Genomic DNA, 19816 nt, shown 5'->3' with positions numbered 1-19816 from the left:
TATGTTTTTGTAATCGTTATGTTTGGAAACAAAAGAGACCGTCTTGAGATTTAGATTCATCCTAGCCACTATAAAGTGAACTGATGATCTTTCATCCAGTAATAATGAAGGATTTTTTTCCATAGGCCTTCGGGCAACTTGTAGAACTAAAGGACAGAAAAATAAATCACCTTGGTGTTAAGGATGTGTACGGGAGGCGAATTCAGGTACAGGAGAGCAGAGTGGAGTAAACAGGCACACTTTAATTCCGGTCCAAAAACGACAGCACATAAAAACATAAACGTGCCAAAAACACGGAACCTAGAAGTAAGTACAATATCCACATAACAATTAACAATTACACACAAAGACATGGAGGGGAACAGAGGACTAAATACACACAGTAATTATGGAATGAAAACCAGGTGTGTAATGGAAACAAGACAAAACAAATGGAGCGGCGATGGCTAGAAAGCCGGTGACGTCGATCGCCGAACGCCGCCCGAACAAGGAGAGGAGCCGACTTCGGCGTAAGTTGTGACACTTGGACGGGTTTTCAGAAAGACACATTCGGTATTAAGATATTTCTGATGTGGGATCCAGGGCTACAATATGAGGTGTTGTTTTTCTAGAAAGTTCTGGGATGTTCCCCGGGACATACTGGAGTTCTGTTTCAGTCGCCATTATCCTGATGCCAAAATCAAAATCAGGATCAGGGGCATAGGGTCATAGGGTCATAGGGAAATCTGCAATGAATCTTAACTGATCCCAAAGATGATTTGGAACTCTATTTCAGCAGCGTTGCAACGTATCGGCCCATATAGAGGTTACATCTGTCACGCCTGCTCCTATTCCATCCCTCTGGCGCTCGACGTCTACTAACCACCAGCCCCAGCTTTAGTATTAAGCACACCTGGTCTTTAACTTATTTATTTTTAAATCCAATTTTATTAGTCTCATGCGACGAATACAACAGGTGTAGTAGACCTTACAGTGAAATGCTTACTTACAGGCCCCTAACCAACAATGCAGTTAAAAAAAATACGGATAAGAATAAGAAATAAAAAGGTGGCTGGAGTCTTTGACAATCTTTAGGGCCTTCCTCTGACACCGCCTGGTATAGAGGTCCTGGATGGCAGGAGCCTTCCTCTGACACTGCCCGGTATAGAGGTCCTGGATGGCAGGAGCCTTCCTCTGACACCGCCTGGTATAGAGGTCCTGGATGGCAGGAGCCTTCCTCTGACACTGCCTGGTATAGAGGTCCTGGATGGCGGGAGCCTTCCTCTGACACCGCCTGGTATAGACGTCCTGGATGGCGGGAGCCTTCCTCTGACACCGCCTGGTATAGAGGTCCTGGATGGCGGGAGCCTTCCTCTGACACCGCCTGGTATAGAGGTCCTGGATGGCGGGAGCCTTCCTCTGACACCGCCTGGTATAGAGGTCATGGATGGCGGGAGCCTTCCTCTGACACCGCCTGGTATAGAGGGCCTGGATGGCGGGAGCCTTCCTCTGACACCGCCTGGTATAGAGGTCCTGGATGGCAGGAAGCTTGGCCCCAGTGATGTACTGGGCTGTTTGCACTACCCTCTGTAGTGCCTTGCAGTTGCAGGCCAAGCAGTTTCCATACCAGGCAGTGATGCAACCAGTCAGGATGCTCTCGATGGTGCAGCTGTAGAAGCTTTGAGGATCTGAGGACCCTTGCCAAATCTTTTCAGTCTCCTGAGGGGGAATAGGTTTTGTTGTGCCCTCTTCACGACTGTATTGGTATGCTTGGACCATGTTAGTTTGTTGGTGATGTGGACACCAAGGAACTTGAAGCTCTCAACCTGCTCCACTGCAGCCCCGTCGATGAGAATAGGGCCGTGCTCGGTCCTCTTTATCCACAATCATCTCCTTTGTCTTGATCACGTTGAGAGAGAGGTTGTTGTCCCTGCACCACACGGCCAGGTCTCTGACCTGCCTATAGGTTGTGTCATCTTTGCCAGTGGTCATCGGCAAACTTAATGATGGTGTTGGAGTCGTGCTTGGCCATGCAGTCATGAGTGAACAGGGAGTACAGGAGGGGACTGAGCACGCACCCCTGAGGGGCACCTGTGTTGAGGATCAGCGTGGTGGATATGTTGTTTACCTACCCTTACCACATGGGGGCGGCCCGTCACGATGTCCAGGATCCAGTTGCAGAGGAAGGTGTTGTGTCTCAGGGTCCTTAGCTTAGTGATGAGGTTTGAGGGCACTATGGTGTTGAATGCTGAGCTGTAGTCAATGAATAGCATTCTCACATAGTAGGTGTTCCTTTTGTCCAGGTGGGAAAGGGCAGTGTAGAGTGCAATAGAGATTGCATCATCTGTGGATCTGTTTGGCCGGTATGCAAATTGGAGTGGGTCTAGGGTTTCCGGGAGGATGGTGTTGATGTGAGCCATGACCAGCCTTTCAAAGCACTTCATGGCTACAGTATGTGTAGTGTAAATGAACGAAAGGCTAAATTAACTGATAATTAACTGAATTATCATAAACAAATACCCGCTTGCGTTTTTTGCAGGCTGTGTATTCGTCTACAAAGCTGTTATCCACAACGACTCTAAAATTCTTCCAAACAGAGGATTTCACTCTTATAGTTTTACTTCTAAAAGCTTTACTTTACTTCTAACAGCTTTACTTTACTTCTAACAGCTTTACTTTACTTCTAAAAGCTTTACTTTACTTCTAACAGCTTTACTTTACTTCTAACAGCTTTACTTTACTTCTAAAAGCTTTACTTTACTTCTAACAGCTTTACTTTACTTCTAAAAGCTTTACTTTACTTCTAACAGCTTTACTTTACTTCTAAAAGCTTTACTTTACTTCTAACAGCTTTACTTTACATCTAACAGCTTTACTTTACTTCTAACAGCTTTACTTTACTTCTAACAGCTTTACTTTACTACTAACAGCTGTACTTTACTTCTTATAGCTTTACTTTACGTCTAACAGCTTTACTTTACTTCTAACAGCTTTACTTTACTTCTAACAGCTTTACTTTACTACTAACAGCTTTACTTTACTTCTAACAGCTTTACTTTACTACTAACAGCTTTACTTTACTTCTTATAGCTTTACTTTACGTCTAACAGCTTTACTTTACTTCTAACAGCTTTACTTTACTTCTAACAGCTTTAATTTACGTCTAACAGCTTTACTTTACCTCTAACAGCTTTACTTTACTTCTTATAGCTTTACTTCTTACAGTTTTACTTTACTTCTAACAGCTTTACTTTACTTCTAACAGCTTTACTTGACGTCTAACAGCTTTACTTCACTTCTAACAGCTTTACTTCTAACAGCTTTACTTTACTTCTAACAGCTTTACTTTAGTTCTAACAGCTTTGCTTTACTTCTAACAGCTTTACTTTACTTCTAACAGCTTTACTTTACTTCTAACAGCTTTACTTCTAACAGCTTTACTTTACTTCTAACAGCTTTACTTTACTTCTAACAGCTTTACTCTACTTCTAACAGCTTTACTTTACTTCTAACAGCTTTACTTTACTTCTAACAGCTTTACTTTACTTCTAACAGCTTTACTCTACCTCTAACAGCTTTACTTTACTTCTTAAAGCTTTACTTTACTTCTAACAGCTGTACTTTACCTCTAACAGCTTTACTTCTAACAGCTTTACTTTACTTCTAACAGCTTTACTTCTAACAGCTTTACTTTACTTCTAACAGCTTTACTTTACTTCTTATAGCTTTACTTTACTTCTTATAGCTTTACTTTACTTCTAACAGCTTTACTTTACTTCTTATAGCTTTACTTTACTTCTAACAGCTTTACTTCTAACAGCTTTACTTTACTTCTAACAGCTTTACTTTACTTCTAACAGCTTTACTTCTAACAGCTTTACTTTACTTCTAACAGCTTTACTTCTAACAGCTGTACTTTACTACTAACAGCTTTACTTTACTTCTAACAGCTTTACTTTACTTCTAACAGCTTTACTTTACTTCTAACAGCTGTACTTTACTACTAACAGCTGTACTTTACTACTAACAGCTTTACTTTACTTCTAACAGCTTTACTTTACTTCTAACAGCTTTACTTTACTTCTAACAGCTGTACTTTACTTCTAACAGCTTTACTTTACTTCTAACAGCTTTACTTTACTTCTAACAGCTGTACTTTACTACTAACAGCTTTACTTTACTTCTTACAGTTTTACTTTACTTCTAACAGCTGTACTTTACTTCTAACAGCTGTACTTTACTTCTTACAGCTTTACTTTACTTCTAACAGCTTTACTTTACTTCTAACAGCTTTACTTTACTTCTAACAGCTTTACTTTACTTCTAACAGCTGTACTTTACTTCTAACAGCTTTACTTCTAACTGCTTTACTTTACTTCTAACCGCTTTACTTTACTTCTAACAGCTTTACTTTACTTCTAACAGCTTTACTTTAGTTCTAACAGCTTTACTTTACTTCTAACAGCTTTACTTCTAACAGCTTTACTTTACTTCTAACAGCTTTACTTCTAACAGCTTTACTTTACTTCTAAAAGCTGTACTTTACTACTAACAGCTTTACTTTACTTCTTACAGCTTTACTTCACTTCTAACAGCTTTACTTTACTTCTAACAGCTTTACTTTAGTTCTAACAGCTTTACTTTACTTCTAACAGCTTTACTTCTAACAGCTTTACTTTACTTCTAACAGCTTTACTTCTAACAGCTTTACTTTACTTCTAAAAGCTGTACTTTACTACTAACAGCTTTACTTTACTTCTTACAGCTTTACTTTACTTCTAACAGCTGTACTTTACTTCTAACAGCTGTACTTTACTTCTAACAGCTTTACTTTACTTCTTATAGCTTTACTTTACTTCTTACAGCTTTACTTTACTTCTAACAGCTGTACTTTACTTCTAACAGCTTTACTTCTAACAGCTTTACTTTACTTCTAACAGCTTTACTTTACTTCTAACAGCTTTACTTTACTTCTAACAGCTTTACTTTACTTCTAACAGCTTTACTTTAGTTCTAACAGCTTTGCTTTACTTCTAACAGCTTTACTTCTAACAGCTGTACTCTACTTCTAGCAGCTTTACTTTACTTCTAACAGCTTTACTTTACTTCTAACAGCTGTACTTTACTTCTAACAGCTTTACTTTACTTCTAACAGCTTTACTTTACTTCTAACAGCTTTACTCTACTTCTAACAGCTTTACTTTACTTCTAACAGCTTTACTTTACTTCTTATAGCTTTACTTTACTTCTTACAGCGCTGGTTCCACAATTATACCATCATACCTATATTTTTTATTTCTCCTGTTATTTTAGCATGAGCTAGGAGTTTGGGCATGAATGCGTCTGGTAAACCCTGTGCCAACGGACAGTTCCCTGCTTCACTCTCTCCTAGTCTATGTCTGCCTCACCACTCACATGGCTGGTGGGTTTGTAAAAAAAAACAAAAAAACATTATTTTCAATTTAAAATGTTTCCAACCCGGCAATATAATTGTTCTGAACCACGAGCCGAACCACGTGTTGAAGTAATGTTTTCATGCAGGTGTGCACGTGTCTGAAGTCCCCCCCAGTCTTGTGTAGGTAAGCTCTGTTATCATGTTACTAGGGGGACATTCCTAGCATGTTTGGGGCTCTGGGGATGCTAGAGATTACACCCCTCCAGCTCAGAGTTAACGCCCACTTCTCGGGCGATGCCCTCTCCTCTGCCCTTCTCTCCTCCACCCCCCCCCCATCTAAATAAATCCTATCATCCATTTCAGCACACGCTTCAAATGGGAACCACATTCCTCCACCCTGCGGACTGAACGATCCTGGACTGACAAATGAAAATATGCTTTGCTGTACTAGTCAACAAGCAGAGGGGAAGCAGAAGCAGAGATAGAGGGAGAGAGAGAGAGAGTCTCTCCACTGCCAGAGAGTTTATACTGCCTGATCCCCTCTTCTCTCCACTGCCAGAGAGTCTATACTGCCTGATCCCCTCTTCTCTCCACTGCCAGAGAGTTTATACTGCCTGATCCCCTCTTCTCTCCACTGCCAGAGAGTCTATACTGCCTGATCCCCTCTTCTCTCCACTGCCAGAGAGTCTATACTGCCTGATCCCCTCTTCTCTCCACTGCCAGAGAGTCTATACTGCCTGATCCCCTCTTCTCTCCACTGCCAGAGAGTCTATACTGCCTGATCCCCTCTTCTCTCCACTGCCAGAGAGTCTATTCTGCCCAGGCAGACCACTGTTGTGAGCTCCGTTGTCACTTAAGAACGAGCGGATGTTCGTAAACGACCGTTCCGGCCAATCAACAGGACCTAAAACAGGATATGGCTTTTCAAAACAAACATCTTTTATGAGCTTGATCACGATGACAGGAAGTAGTTTTCAGCACTGGAACCCATATCTTAGTCTGGGGTTCAATCACAGAACCACAGAATCACAGAATCACAGAACCACAGAACCACAGAACCCGCCATAAATCACAGTGCATGTTCAATATCCACCCAGACATTTTTGTTCCTGTGTTTCACCAGGGTTCACCCGTGCAGTTGTACTTGGTTTGAGGAGTCATAGAGTTGAGGGCCTCTTTTATTTTTTGTAGTGTCTGCGTGTGTGTGTGTATGTGTGTGTGCGTGTGTATATGTGTGTGTGTGTGGGTGTGTATATCTGTGAATGTTTGTGTGTATATCTGTGTGTGTGTGTGTGTGTGTGTATGTTTGTGTGTGTGTGTGTGTCAGGATGCTAGACACCCATTAGTGTAGTGGTAAGGACCCTTCTGCTTTTCATCATTGTGACAAAAACCTGCTTTCTTTCCTCTACATTCTGCGGCAGCAGGCTTTGACAGACATGTTGGTACAACTGGCCCTGTCTGCACAGTTAGCACAGGGAGCACTGGAGAACCCTCTACTCTCCGCAAGAGGCAGAGGAGAGAGGGAGGAGAGAGAGAGGGAGGAGAGAGGGAGGGAGACAGGGGAGGAGAGAGGGGGAGAGAGAGGGAGTGAGAGAGAGGGAGAGAAAGGGGGGAGAGAGAGGGAGAGAGAGAGGGGAGGAGAGAGAGGGGAGGAGAGAGGGAGAGAGAGAGGGGGAGGAGAGAGAGGTGAGGAGAGAGGGGGAGAGAGAGAGGGGAGGAGAGAGAGGGAGAGAGAGAGGGGAGGAGAGATGGGATGAGAGAGGGGGGGAGAGAGAGGGGGAGGAGAGAGAGGGGAGGAGAGAGGGAGAGAGAGAGGGGAGGAGAGAGAGGGGGAGGAGAGAGAGGGGAGGAGAGCGAGGGAGAGAGAGAGGGGAGGAGAGAGGGGAGGGAGACAGGGGAGGGAGAGAGGGGGAGAGAGGGGAGGAGAGCGAGGGAGAGAGAGAGGGGAGGAGAGAGGGGAGGGAGAGAGGGGGAGAGAGGGGAGGGAGAGAGGGAGAGAGAGAGGTGGGGAGAGAGAAAGAGCAATAGAGAAAAGAGACAGCAAGAGAGAGTATGAGAGATGGAGAGATAGAATTAAAGTCTAGCTAGACTTGGATATGGAGAGTCATGTCCGTACCGCCTTTAGCGGCTTGGTTCCTATCACAAAGATACCTTTATGCAGACAGAACAAGAGAGAGAGAGGCTCAGGGGAGAGAAATAGGAAGAGGCCAGCCAGCCAGCCAGTACTTTACTAGACACGCCATGCACCCAGTGGACCAGACTGACAGGAAGACTCCTGCCACAGCAGAGCAGCCATCCAAGGGTCCAACAGAAATATCCGGGAAGAAAGCGGGGTTGAATATGAATGTGCTCTTTTATCAAGGCTTCTATACAAGCAGGCTCAGACCCCAGACATGTTTGACCGTAGGAGCTTTCAACAAATATTTTAAGTTTGGCAGTTGGCCAGTTTCTCTGTCGACTGCTTGCTTCCTGGTGGTTTTAAAGTACTCCTCGGGAACATCTAGAGTGCAGTCTACATTAGCCAGCTTGTCATCATATCCTTCTTTTCAATGTTTCAAAACCCGTTTGATGACACTTGAACATAGACATTAACTAGTTATGTAAAATGTACATGTGTTGGTAAACATCTACCAAAGATGAACAATACCTTTCAGTTTGTCAGTAACGTCACTCACAGGGAAACAGTGAATTTCACGGCAACTATGGGAACAACCTTCATCTAGAATTCCAGCAACCGATTTGACTGTGTACACACACAGAGTGGACCTCAAGAGTAAAATAGACCATTTCCATTTCCCATTCCAGGAAAGATCTCTTGTAAAGTGTGATAATGTTGATGTATTAATGTTTGAACAATCGAAAGCCCCTCTCTGAGTTCACCTGTTTGACTGGAATTAGGAGATTGACAGGCTCTAATGTGGCCAAGGTGGTCTCTGTTCGTTGGATAAGAACAAATGTTATATAAACCTGCTGTCCTTTATTCAGACCTGTGCTTGATTGAGCCTGGCTTTATGAACCATTAAATCCCCAAACTGTAAAACTTGCCCATCTGGGACTCCAGGTAGGCTTAAACCCCCCCCACACACACACTTGATTTCAAATATAACGTTATTTCAAATAGTACTTAAACCCATGTCTGGAAACTGCTGGGCTGCAGCTCTGGAGGGGACCAGGGGTGCCTTGTCATGAAATCAGATTTGTCCGTCAGACTGCCAGATGGTGAAGTGTGATTCATCACTCCAGAGAACGTGTTTCCCGTGCTCCAGAGTCCAATGGCGGCAAGCTTTACACCACTCCAGCCCACGCTTGGCATTGCGCATGGTGATCTTAGGCTTGTGTGCGGCTGCTCGGCCATGGAAACCCATTTCATGAAGCTCTCAACGAATAGTTATTGTGCTGACGTTGCTTCCAGAGGCAGTTTGGATCTCGGTAGTGAGTGTTGCAACCGAGGACAGGTCCTGTTCTATGAGCTTGTGTGGCCTACCACTTAGCGGCTGAGGCGTTGTTGCTCCTCGACGTTTCCACCTCACAACAACAGCAGTTACATTTGACCAGGGCAGCTCTAGCAGGGCAAAACATTTAACTAATTGACTTGTTGGAAAGGTGGCATCCTTTTGACGGTGCCATGTTGAAAGTCACTGAACACTTCAGTAAGGCCATTCTACTGCAAATGCTTCTCTATGGAGATTGCATGACTGTGTACTCGATTTTATATACCTGTCAGCAATGGGTGTGGCTGTAATAGCCAAATCAATTCATTTGTAGGGGTCACATACTTTTGTGCTTTTGTATACAGTACATTATATTTATATTTACATACACCTTAGCCAAATACACTTTATACTCAGTTTTTCACAATTCCTGACATTTAATCCAAGTAAAAATTCCCTGTCTTAGGTCAGGTACTATCACCACTTCATTTTAGGAATGTGAAACGTCAGAATAATAGCAGAGAAAATTATTTATTTCAGTTTTTTATTTATTTCATCACAATCCCTTTTGGTCAGAAGTTCACATACACTCAATTAGTATTTGGGGCGGCTGGGTTTCCTAGTGGTTAGAGAGTTGGACTAGTAACTGACAGGTTGCAAGTTCAAATCCCCGAGCTGACAAGGTACAAATCTGTAGTTCTGCCCCTGAACAGGAAGTTAACCCACTGTTCCTAGGCCGTCAATGAAAAATAAGAATCTGTTCATGACAGTGTCTCCTGACCCCTCCTGTCTCAGCCTCCAGTATTTATGCTGCAGTAGTTTATGTGTCGGGGGGCTAGGGTCAGTTTGTTATATCTGGAGTACTTCTCCTGTCCTATTCGGTGTCCTGTGTGAATCTAAGTGTGCGTTCTCTAATTCTCTCCTTCTCTCTTTCTTTCTCTCTCTCGGAGGACCTGAGCCCTAGGACCATGCCCCAGGACTACCTGACATGATGACTCCTTGCTGTCCCCAGTCCACCTGGCCGTGCTGCTGCTCCAGTTTCAACTGTTCTGCCTTATTATTATTCGACCATGCTGGTCATTTATGAACATTTGAACATCTTGGCCATGTTCTGTTATAATCCCCACCCGGCACAGCCAGAAGAGGACTGGCCACCCCACATAGCCTGGTTCCTCTCTAGGTTTCTTCCTAGGTTTTGGCCTTTCTAGGGAGTTTTTCCTAGCCAACGTGCTTCTACACCTGCATTGCTTGCTGTTTGGGGTTTTAGGCTGGGTTTCTGTACAGCACTTTGAGATATCAGCTGATGTAAGAAGGGCTATATAAATACATTTGATTTTGATTTGATAACTGACTTGCATACTTAAATAAAATTTGATAGCATTGCCTTTAAATTGTTTAACTTGGGTCAAACCTTTCAGGTAGCCTTCCACAACCTTCCCACAATAAGTTGGGTGAATTTTGTCCCATTCCTCCTGACAGAGCTGGTGTAACTGAACCAGGTTTGTAGGCCTCCTTGCTCACACACGTTTTTTCAGTTCTGCCCACAAATTTTCTTTAGGATTGAGGTCAGGGCTTTGTGATGGCCACTCCAATATCTTGACTTTGTTGTCCTAAAGCCATTTTTCCACAACTTTGGAAGTATGCTTGGGGTCGTTGTCCATTTGGAAGACCCATTTGCGACCAAGCATTAACTTCCTGACTGATGTCTTGAGATGTTGCTTCAATATATCCACATAATTTTCCAACCTCATGATGCCATCTATTTTGTGAAGTGCACCAGTCCCTCCTGCAGCAAAGCACCCCCACAACATGATGCTTCCACCCCTGTGCTTCACGGTTGGGATGGTGTTCTTCAGCTTGCAAGCCTCCCCTTTTCCCTCCAAACACATCAATAGTCATTATTACCGAACAGTTCTATTTTTGTTTCATCAGACCAGAGGACATTTCTCCAAAAGTAGGATCTTTGTCCCCATGTGCAGTTGCAAACCGTAGTCTGGCTTTTTTATGGCGGTTTTGAAGCAGTGGCTTCTTCCTTGCTGAGCGACCTTTCAGGTTATGTCGATATGGGACTCGTTTTACTGTGGATATAGATACTTTTGTACCTGTTTCCTCCAGCACCTTCACAAAGTCCTTTGCTGTTGTTCTGGGATTGATTTGCATTTTTCGCACCAAAGTATGTTCATCTCTAGGAGACAGAACGCGTCTCCTTCCTAGGTATGACAGCTGCGTGGTCCCATGGTGTTTATACTTGCGTACTATTGTTTGTACAGATGAATGTTGGTACCTTCAGTCATTTGGAAATTGCTCCAAAGGATGAACCAGACTTGTGGAGGTCTACAATTTTCTTTCTGATGTCTTGGCTGATTTCTTTTGATTTTCCCATGATGTCAAGCAAAGAGGCACTGAGTTTGAAGGTAGGCCTTGAAATACATCTACAGGTACACCTCCAGTCGACTCAAATTATGTCAATTAGCCTATCAGAAGCTTCCCATGACATAATTTTCTGGAATTTTCCAAGCTGTTGAAAGGCACAGTCAACTTAGTGTATGTAAACTTCTGACCCACTGGAATGTGAAATAATCTGTAAACAATTGTTTGAACAATTGTAAAGTAAAGTAAATATCCTAACCAACTTGCTAAAACTATAGTTTGTTAACAAGAACTTTGTGGAGTGGTTAAAAAATGACTTTTAATGACTCCAACCTAAGTGTATGTAAACTTCTTACTTGAACTGTATATATATATATATACTCTATATATATATACAGTAGCATATGTAGATTCCTTTTGAACTACAGGAACAGTGCTATATAAAATACAATCATTATGATTAATATCAAAACAACCTCCACATCAACAACACATATTAACTTCTCTCAATCAGAGGCAGCAGATGAAGAGCTATGTAGCTACATCTGGTTGGTCCCTGGACCCTGACAATTAGACCAATAAAAGACCAGAAAGTCACTGTGACATCGGTTATGACAACATTCATCAGGAAATACACGTGATTCTGAAAATGGTTCTTTGATTGTTGGACGTACTGTAAATTATCATTGGCATGAAAGGAAAAATGTTCCAGTTTTCTTCTCATGAAAAAAAAGACCAATATATTCTGAATGGGACACTGTTGGCCTGAGGCACTCAGCACAGGACTTGTATAGACACACTTAAAGGGGAAGTTTTCCAAACTGTTAACCCAATATTAGTAGGTTTCTTTCCTCAAGAATTTTAATAACCTGTATTTTTAAGTCCTATGATGTAAACAGTGCATAAGAGAGACACAAAACTCGTGGGTAAGAACAACTGTTACGATGGGGTAAAACAATTGTGAACGCTATCCATTTAAAGCCGTTGGTTCTGCTTGCGAACGGAAAACATGGTGGCTATCTCTTGCCTCTGGGCGGCTGAAAACAGACTTTACGCTGGATCCAAGATAGAACGCTACCTGCTAGGACTTTATTCTATAAATAATCATTAGTGAACTCTGCATGAACTAGATATACAGAGATAAATAGTTTCCCTTCCAATTGAGTAAATTTGGGGAAGAAGGTGGAGGGGGAAGTGGAAACCTTCATAAAGCTGTAGTAGAGAGAATGGAAAAAGATCCGAAGTGAGAACATTACCCACGAGAAACCGCTAAAGAGCTACCCCCTGTGCCAAAGTCTTGTGAAAAAACAATCTGTCAAACCCAAAAATTGTCTTTCAAGTCAATGGATGTAGCCCTGAAGTTGTTTTGGCATTGGCAAATATCTTTTCCATTTCTGCAAACGACTTCACTTCTTCATCTGTCATTTCATTACATAACACATGAATCTCTGGGCTGAACCCGAAATGGCATCCTATTCCCTAAAGGCCCTCGTCAAAAGTAGTGCACTACATAGGTAATAAGGGGTGGTATTTGGGGCACAACCCTGGTCTCTAAAGAAAAGGCGTGTTCCCTACACGGTGGTGCCAAAACAAACCCTTGTGGTTGACTGAGCAGGTAAATACTAAGGATCTACACTTTCTCCTCGTTAGCTGCTAGAAAACACATCAACAGAGAGGTTGTTTACGTTTCTGAACGGCTTCAGTCAAATCCATCATCATCATCACTGACGGACCTCAGGTTCAAATCCCCCTTCAGCATAAAATATGCACCGGAAAGACTACTAGCTCAGGGCCAGGGAGTGTGTGTGTGTGTATGTGTGTGTGTGTGTATGTGTGTGTGTGTGTATGTGTGCATGTGTGTGTGTGTATATGTGTGTGTGTATGTGTTTGTGTGTATGTGTGCATGTGTGTGTATGTGTGCAAGTGTGTGTGTATGTGTGCATGTGTTTGTGTGTATGTGCGCATGTGTGTGTGCATGTGTTTGTGTGTATGTGCGCATGTGTGTGTGTATGTGTGCATGTGTGTGTGTATGTGTGTGTGTGTGTATGTGTGTGTGTGTGTATGTGTGTGTGTGTGTATGTGTGCATGTGTGTGTGTGTATATGTGTGTGTGTATGTGTTTGTGTGTATGTGTGCATGTGTGTGTATGTGCGCATGTGTGTGTGTATGTGCGCATCTGTGTGTGTATGTGCGCATGTGTGTGTGTATGTGTGCATGTGTGTGTGTATGTGTGCATGTGTGTGTGTATGTGTGTGTGTGTGTATGTGTGTGTGTGTGTATGTGTGTGTGTGTGTATGTGTGCATGTGTGTGTGTGTATATGTGTGTGTGTATGTGTTTGTGTGTATGTGTGCTTGTGTGTGTATGTGCGCATGTGTGTGTGTATGTGCGCATCTGTGTGTGTATGTGCGCATGTGTGTGTGTATGTGCGCATGTGTGTGTGTATGTGTGCATGTGTGTGTGTGTGTGTATGTGCGCATGTGTGTGTATATGTATGTATGTGTGCATGTGTGTGTATGTGTGCATGTGTGTGTATGTGTGTGTATGTGTGTATGTGTGCATGTGTGTGTATGTGTGCATGTGTGTGTGTATGTGTGCATGTGTGTGTGTATGTGTGCATGTGTGCGCATGTGTATGTGCGCATGTGTGCGCATGTGTGTGTGCATGTGTTTGTATGTGTGCATGTGTGTGTATGTGTGCATGTGTGTGTATGTGTGCATGTGTGTGTGTATGTGTGCTTGTGTGTGTGTATGTGTGCATGTGTGTGTGTATGTGTGCATGTGTGTGTGAATGTGCGCATGTGTGTATGTCTGTATGTGCGCATGTGTGTGTATGTGTGTATGTGTGTATGTGTGCATGTGTGTGTATGTGTGCATGTCTGTGTATGTGTGCATGTGTGTGTATGTGTGCATGTGTGTGTATGTGTGCATGTGTGTGTATGTCTGTATGTGTGCATGTTTGTGTGCATGTGTATGTGTGCATGTGTGTGTGTGCGCATGTGTGTGTGTATGTGCATGCTGATCCCTCCTCCCTTGAGAAAGGCACCATTCTACGGGTGCAGAGAGAGGAACAGCAACACCCAGGGAAAGTATGAGACACTGGACATCCACAGCACTTCTGTTCAAATCCGTTAAGGGTGCACTCGCTCCCTGCTCGCTCCAATTCCCACCTCACTCTCTCCACCCCATGCACTCGCTCCCTGCTCGCTCCAATTCCCACCTCACTCTCTCCACCCCATGCACTCGCTCCAGGGATGGGGTAGATGGCAGTATATTTTATCTCTCCACCAAACCAAGTGGAAAATACATTTCAGCAAAAGGCGAAGGTGAACACAAGGAGCGAAAGTGAGTGAAGAGCCCCTGGAATCTGAGAGAGAGAGAGATGAAGATGGGATGGAGGAGGTGTGAGGGGGGGTACAGACCAGGGGGGGGTGCAGTGCACAGGGGCAGAGGGCCAGGGTGGAGAAGCCGCTCCTCTTCATCCTCACCAGAACAGACATCCATGTGTTATGTGTTGGAGAGGAGGAAGGAGAGAGAGGAGAGGGAGGCCTGTCAGGCTCATGAAAGGTTCTTAATAAATTTGTAAGCCTAGAAACCCCAGCAACTTTCCCGCAGAGCTCATTTTTTTTGTCCCGGAGTCTTAATGATGAAACGGATTGGAGTGCTGGAAGGCAAACAGTCTGTCCACAGAGTCTTCTTTATGAGGCCGATGCACACCTGCAGGGTACCCACACCGTCCGACATGGGTTCAAACCGTTTTCAAAATCTTTCAAATACTTTAAGCTTTTTTTCTCTCTGGTGTGCCATGAGTGCTAAATGGATGGGTGGGTGGGTGAGTTGATGGGTCGGTGTATGGGGTCGGTGGGTGGGTTGATGGGTCGGTGCCATTGTGCAAGACAAACTCAATTAAGCCCCGATAAAGTATTTGAAAATATTTCTAATACTATTTGAACCCAGGTCTGCAGTCAAACCCGTCAGGGGAAGTAGTCTGGGATGCCGAATGTCAACATGCCAGCTACAGTAGTCCCTGTATTCCACAGGTTAATGGTCAAAGGCACTATGTAGGGGCATTGGGGTCTGTTGCCACTCAGAATCAGGAAAACCCGGTTCATTGGAGGAATTAGCCAAATAACGCAATGCCTCTGTCTCCTACAGGGTTTAGATAGCAACACAAAGTCCCTCACAGCACATAAAAACAGCCTACAGAAACACTTGGCAACACTGACACAAATTCCATCCTTACTGCCTCTGATCTGGCAGACTCACTAAACAGAGAACATCCCTGGTAATCCCAAACTGCCTCTGACCTGGCAGACTTACTAAACAGAGAACATCCCTGGTAATTCCAAACTGCCTCTGACCTGGCAGACTCACTAAACAGAGAACATCCCTGGTATTCCCAAACTGCCTCTGACCTGGCAGACTTACTAAACAGAGAACATCCCTGGTCATCCCTACTGCCTCTGACCTGGCAGACTCACTAAACAGAGAACATCCCTGGTAATCCCAAACTGCATCTGACCTGGCAGACTTACTAAACAGAGAACATCCCTGGTAATCCCAAACTGCCTCTGACCTGGCAGACTCACTAAACAGAGAACATCCCTGGTCATCCCTACTGCCTCTGATCTGGCAGACTCACTAAACAGAGAACATCCCTGGTAATCCCAAACTGCATCTGACCTGGCAGACTTACTAAACAGAGAACATCCCTGGTAATCCCAAACTGCCTCTGACCTGGCAGACTCACTAAACAGAGAACATCCCTGGTAATCCCAAACTGCATATGACCTGGCAGACTCACTAAAGAGAGAACATCCCTGGTAATCCCAAACTGCCTCTGACCTGGCAGACTCACTAAACAGAAATGCTTCCTTTGTAAATTATTGTAGTGTGACACTGGATATCTGTCAAAATAGAAAAAAATCTGCTTTGCTAAATATAAGGAATGTGAAATGATTTATACTGTTACTTTTAATTTTGATACTTAAGAACATTTCAGCAATTCCATTTACTTTTGATACATGAGTATATTTAAAACCAAATACTTTAAGACAATTTCTGTAGTAATATTTTTTTTTTTGTAGTAATATTTTACTAATATTTTACTGGGTGACTTTCACTTTTACTTGAGGCTGCATCGTTTCACCATCATTTAGATGGAGTGTATGATCATACACTATCGATTTCCCTGACAGTATAGGGAGATGACAGTCTAGGGAGAAGACAGTCTAGGGAGAAGACAGTCTAGGGAGATGACAGTCTAGGGAGATGACAGTCTAGGGAGATGAGAGTCTAGGGAGAAGACAGTCTAGGGAGAAGACAGTCTAGGGAGATGACAGTCTAGGGAGAAGACAGTATAGGGAGAAGACAGTATAGGGAGAAGACAGTCTAGGGAGATGACAGTCTAGGGAGATGACAGTCTAGGGAGATGAGAGTCTAGGGAGATGACAGTCTAGGGAGAAGACAGTCTAGGGAGAAGACAGTCTAGGGAGATGACAGTCTAGGGAGATGACAGTCTAGGGAGATGAGAGTCTAGGGAGAAGACAGTCTAGGGAGAAGACAGTCTAGGGAGATGACAGTCTAGGGAGATGACAGTCTAGGGAGAAGACAGTCTAGGGAGATGACAGTATAGGGAGAAGACAGTCTAGGGAGAAGACAGTCTAGGGAGATGACAGTCTAGGGAGAAGACAGTATAGGGAGAAGACAGTATAGGGAGAAGACAGTATAGGGAGAAGACAGTATAGGGAGAAGACAGTATAGGGAGATGACAGTATAGGGAGATGACAGTATAGGGAGAAGACAGTATAGGGAGATGACAGTATAGGGAGATGACAGTCTAGGGAGATGACAGTATAGGGGTAAGACAGTATAGGGAGAAGACAGTCTAGGAAGATGACAGTATAGGGAGAAGACAGTATAGGGAGATGACAGTCTAGGGAGAAGACAGTATAGGGCGAAGACAGTATAGGGAGATGACAGTCTAGGGAGAAGACAGTATAGGGAGATGACAGTCTAGGGAGATGACAGTCTAGGGAGATGACAGTATAGGGAGAAGACAGTATAGGGAGAAGACAGTCTAGGGAGATGACAGTATAGGGAGATGACAGTATAGAGAGAAGACAGTATAGGGAGAAGACAGTATAGGGAGATGACAGTCTAGGGAGATGACAGTCTAGGGAGATGACAGTCTAGGGAGAAGACATTCTAGGGAGAAGACAGTCTAGGGAGATGACAGTATAGAGAGAAGACAGTCCAGGGAGATGACAGTATAGAGAGAAGACAGTATAGGGAGAAACACTTTAGTCAATAGCTCCAGCATGCGGTAGCTGGGAACACACACACTGTGAATTTGACTCTGGTAATGTACCTCAAGGCTGTGAGGAATGAATAAAATGCTTAGCCAACAAACGCTGTGCCTGAAAACAACTAAGAACGAGAGAAGGAATAGAGGTAGGAGAGAAGAACAGAAAGAGAAAGAGGACAAATTACGACTTGGCACACTCCAATCAGAACTGGCGGAGTCCCTGATTGGTAACAGACAGTAAAACCACCTCAACCAATGAAATCACTAATTAAATAGTTTTAATGGCAGAGCAGAGCTCTCATTCGTTATGAAAATCTAAATTCTATTTATATTTACCTCCGTTCTGAGTAGACACAGCACTGATCAGTCTACACTCCCCAGATCCCCCCCCACACACAGCACTGATCAGTCTACACTCCCCGGATCCCCCCCACACACAGCACTGATCAGTCTAAAGTCCCCCCCCACACACAGCACTGATCAGTCTACACTCCCCAGATCCCCCCCCACACACACACAGCACACACACAGCACTGATCAGTATAACTCCCCAGATCCCCCCCCACACACACAGCACTGATCAGTCTAAACTCCCCAGATCCCCCCCACACACACACACAGCACTGATCAGTCTAAACTCCCCAGATCCCCCCCACACACACACAGCACTGATCAGATCCCCCCCACACACACACACAGCACTGATCAGTATAACCCCCCCCCCACACACACACACAGCACTGATCAGTCTAAACTCCCCAGATCCCCCCCCCACACACACACACTGCAGTCACTGATCAGTCTACCTCCCCCCAGACCCCCCACAGCAGTTCCCCCTGCTCCCCTTGTGGGGCTCCTGTATGGTAGGGAAGGAGAGAGGAGGATGAGGGGTACTGAGAGACGGGTCTATGAGAGACCATCCCTGTTTGACGGGTGGGTGTCCCAAATTGCTCTCTATTCCCTATTAAAGTAGACTACCCGGGTCAAATGTAGTGCACTATGAAGTGATAAGTGATGGAGCAGGAGGTCTGGAAGAAAATAACATACCTGGCTGGGGAGAACTTTGAGGTCAGAACCAGAGATCCGGACCTGAATACTGATGGGGCCTGAATAACTGTCAGGTCCTGGCAGTGGCAACAGGACACATGGGTTCTAGTGGTATCGTAAACCTTTGAAATACTTTAGCTGTGCTTGATTAAGTTTGCCTGGGACAATGGAACTAACGTGATAGGTCCCAAAATGTCCAAAACCCTTACGTTGTGTATCTCCAGGCAGGCTCAACTATATGTTTGAAGTATTTGACAGATTCTGAATACTACTTGAAACCAGATCTTGTCTTGGCTCCTGGAAACATGTTCTGGTGATCTGGCACTGGGCTCGGGCACTGTGTCAGCGATGCTGGGGAGCTGAGGAGGGCTGAACAGGGGAGGTTGTGTTGAGTCTGGTTTTTGGAATGGGAACAACACGACATTTAACTGGTACCTAGCGATGAGCTGCTGAGTGATGTTGAGAACCATGACTTTTAACTGATACCTACCGATGAGATGCTGAGTGATGTTGACAAACCTCCAATACTTTGAGCAATCAGTGGAGGAGTTCATTGCTGTCTGGTTTTCCAAATACTGTATGTGCAGTTTGGATAAATAACAGTCTTTCAGGCAGCGAGGAGTGACTATGCTTTCCAAATACACTTTATTAATCTCTTCCGCAAATGTATGATTTATTGTTTTTCCCATGTAGAGAATATGGCAAGAAACCACTTTGTCTCCCAACACATCCTCAATCTCTTTGAGGGTATCGTACTGTATTGATTTCTGACAAGGCCCTTGTGTGTCTCAATGGACTGTAGTAGGAGCCACTTGAGCTACAGAAACTCTAAATCCTGTGGCTAATATTACTGGAGCTGCTGCTGCGATTTGGACAGTTTCCCCAACTAAGAAATTAGTTTCATCCTCTCTCTCTCTCTCTCTCTCTCTCTCTCAGAGTATAATGACTCTGAATGGATGCAGTGACAGAGGACCTGCACGGAAGGGAAAATCTACCCATTGCCCGACACGTGTGGAGAGATGCTGTTCTCACGTGAGGACAGAAGGAAGAGGAGAGCCCAGATCTACAGAAGTAAACAGGAGAATTCTTCCACCCACCTCCCTCCAGACCTGTGTTCAAATCGTATTTGAAATGTCTCAAATACGTGGAACATTTGAGTGAGCCTGCCTGAAGTGCCTGATAGGCAGGGTTTAGCCCTTTGGCTGAATTCCATTGGCTCAGTTGTCCCAGTCAAGCTCAATGAAGTAAAAATAAATTAGCGAACATTTTTGAAGTACTAGTTAAACCCAGG

The 19816-nt window shown here is 44.1% G+C and overlaps 1 protein-coding gene across 1 annotated transcript in view; it reads right to left on the bottom strand.

The window, feature by feature from the left end:
- LOC121846127 (repetitive proline-rich cell wall protein 2-like) overlaps window positions 1-18995 on the bottom strand; it is a 57505-nt gene extending 38510 nt beyond the window's left edge. Inside the window, exons 1-2 of the mRNA XM_042319170.1 lie at window positions 18798-18995; window positions 18526-18602 (exon numbers count right to left, since the gene is read on the bottom strand). Of these exons, the coding sequence (XP_042175104.1) occupies window positions 18526-18602; window positions 18798-18995 (275 nt within the window). The remainder of the gene's footprint in view (window positions 1-18525; window positions 18603-18797) is intronic.
- Window positions 18996-19816: the final 821 nt, after the last annotated feature.

The sequence above is a fragment of the Oncorhynchus tshawytscha genome, unplaced genomic scaffold (genome assembly GCF_018296145.1).
Source record: "Oncorhynchus tshawytscha isolate Ot180627B unplaced genomic scaffold, Otsh_v2.0 Un_contig_388_pilon_pilon, whole genome shotgun sequence".
Classification (NCBI taxonomy): domain Eukaryota; kingdom Metazoa; phylum Chordata; class Actinopteri; order Salmoniformes; family Salmonidae; genus Oncorhynchus; species Oncorhynchus tshawytscha.
The sequence above is the reverse complement of the archived record's forward strand: the minus strand, read 5'-3'. Positions and strand labels throughout refer to the sequence as shown.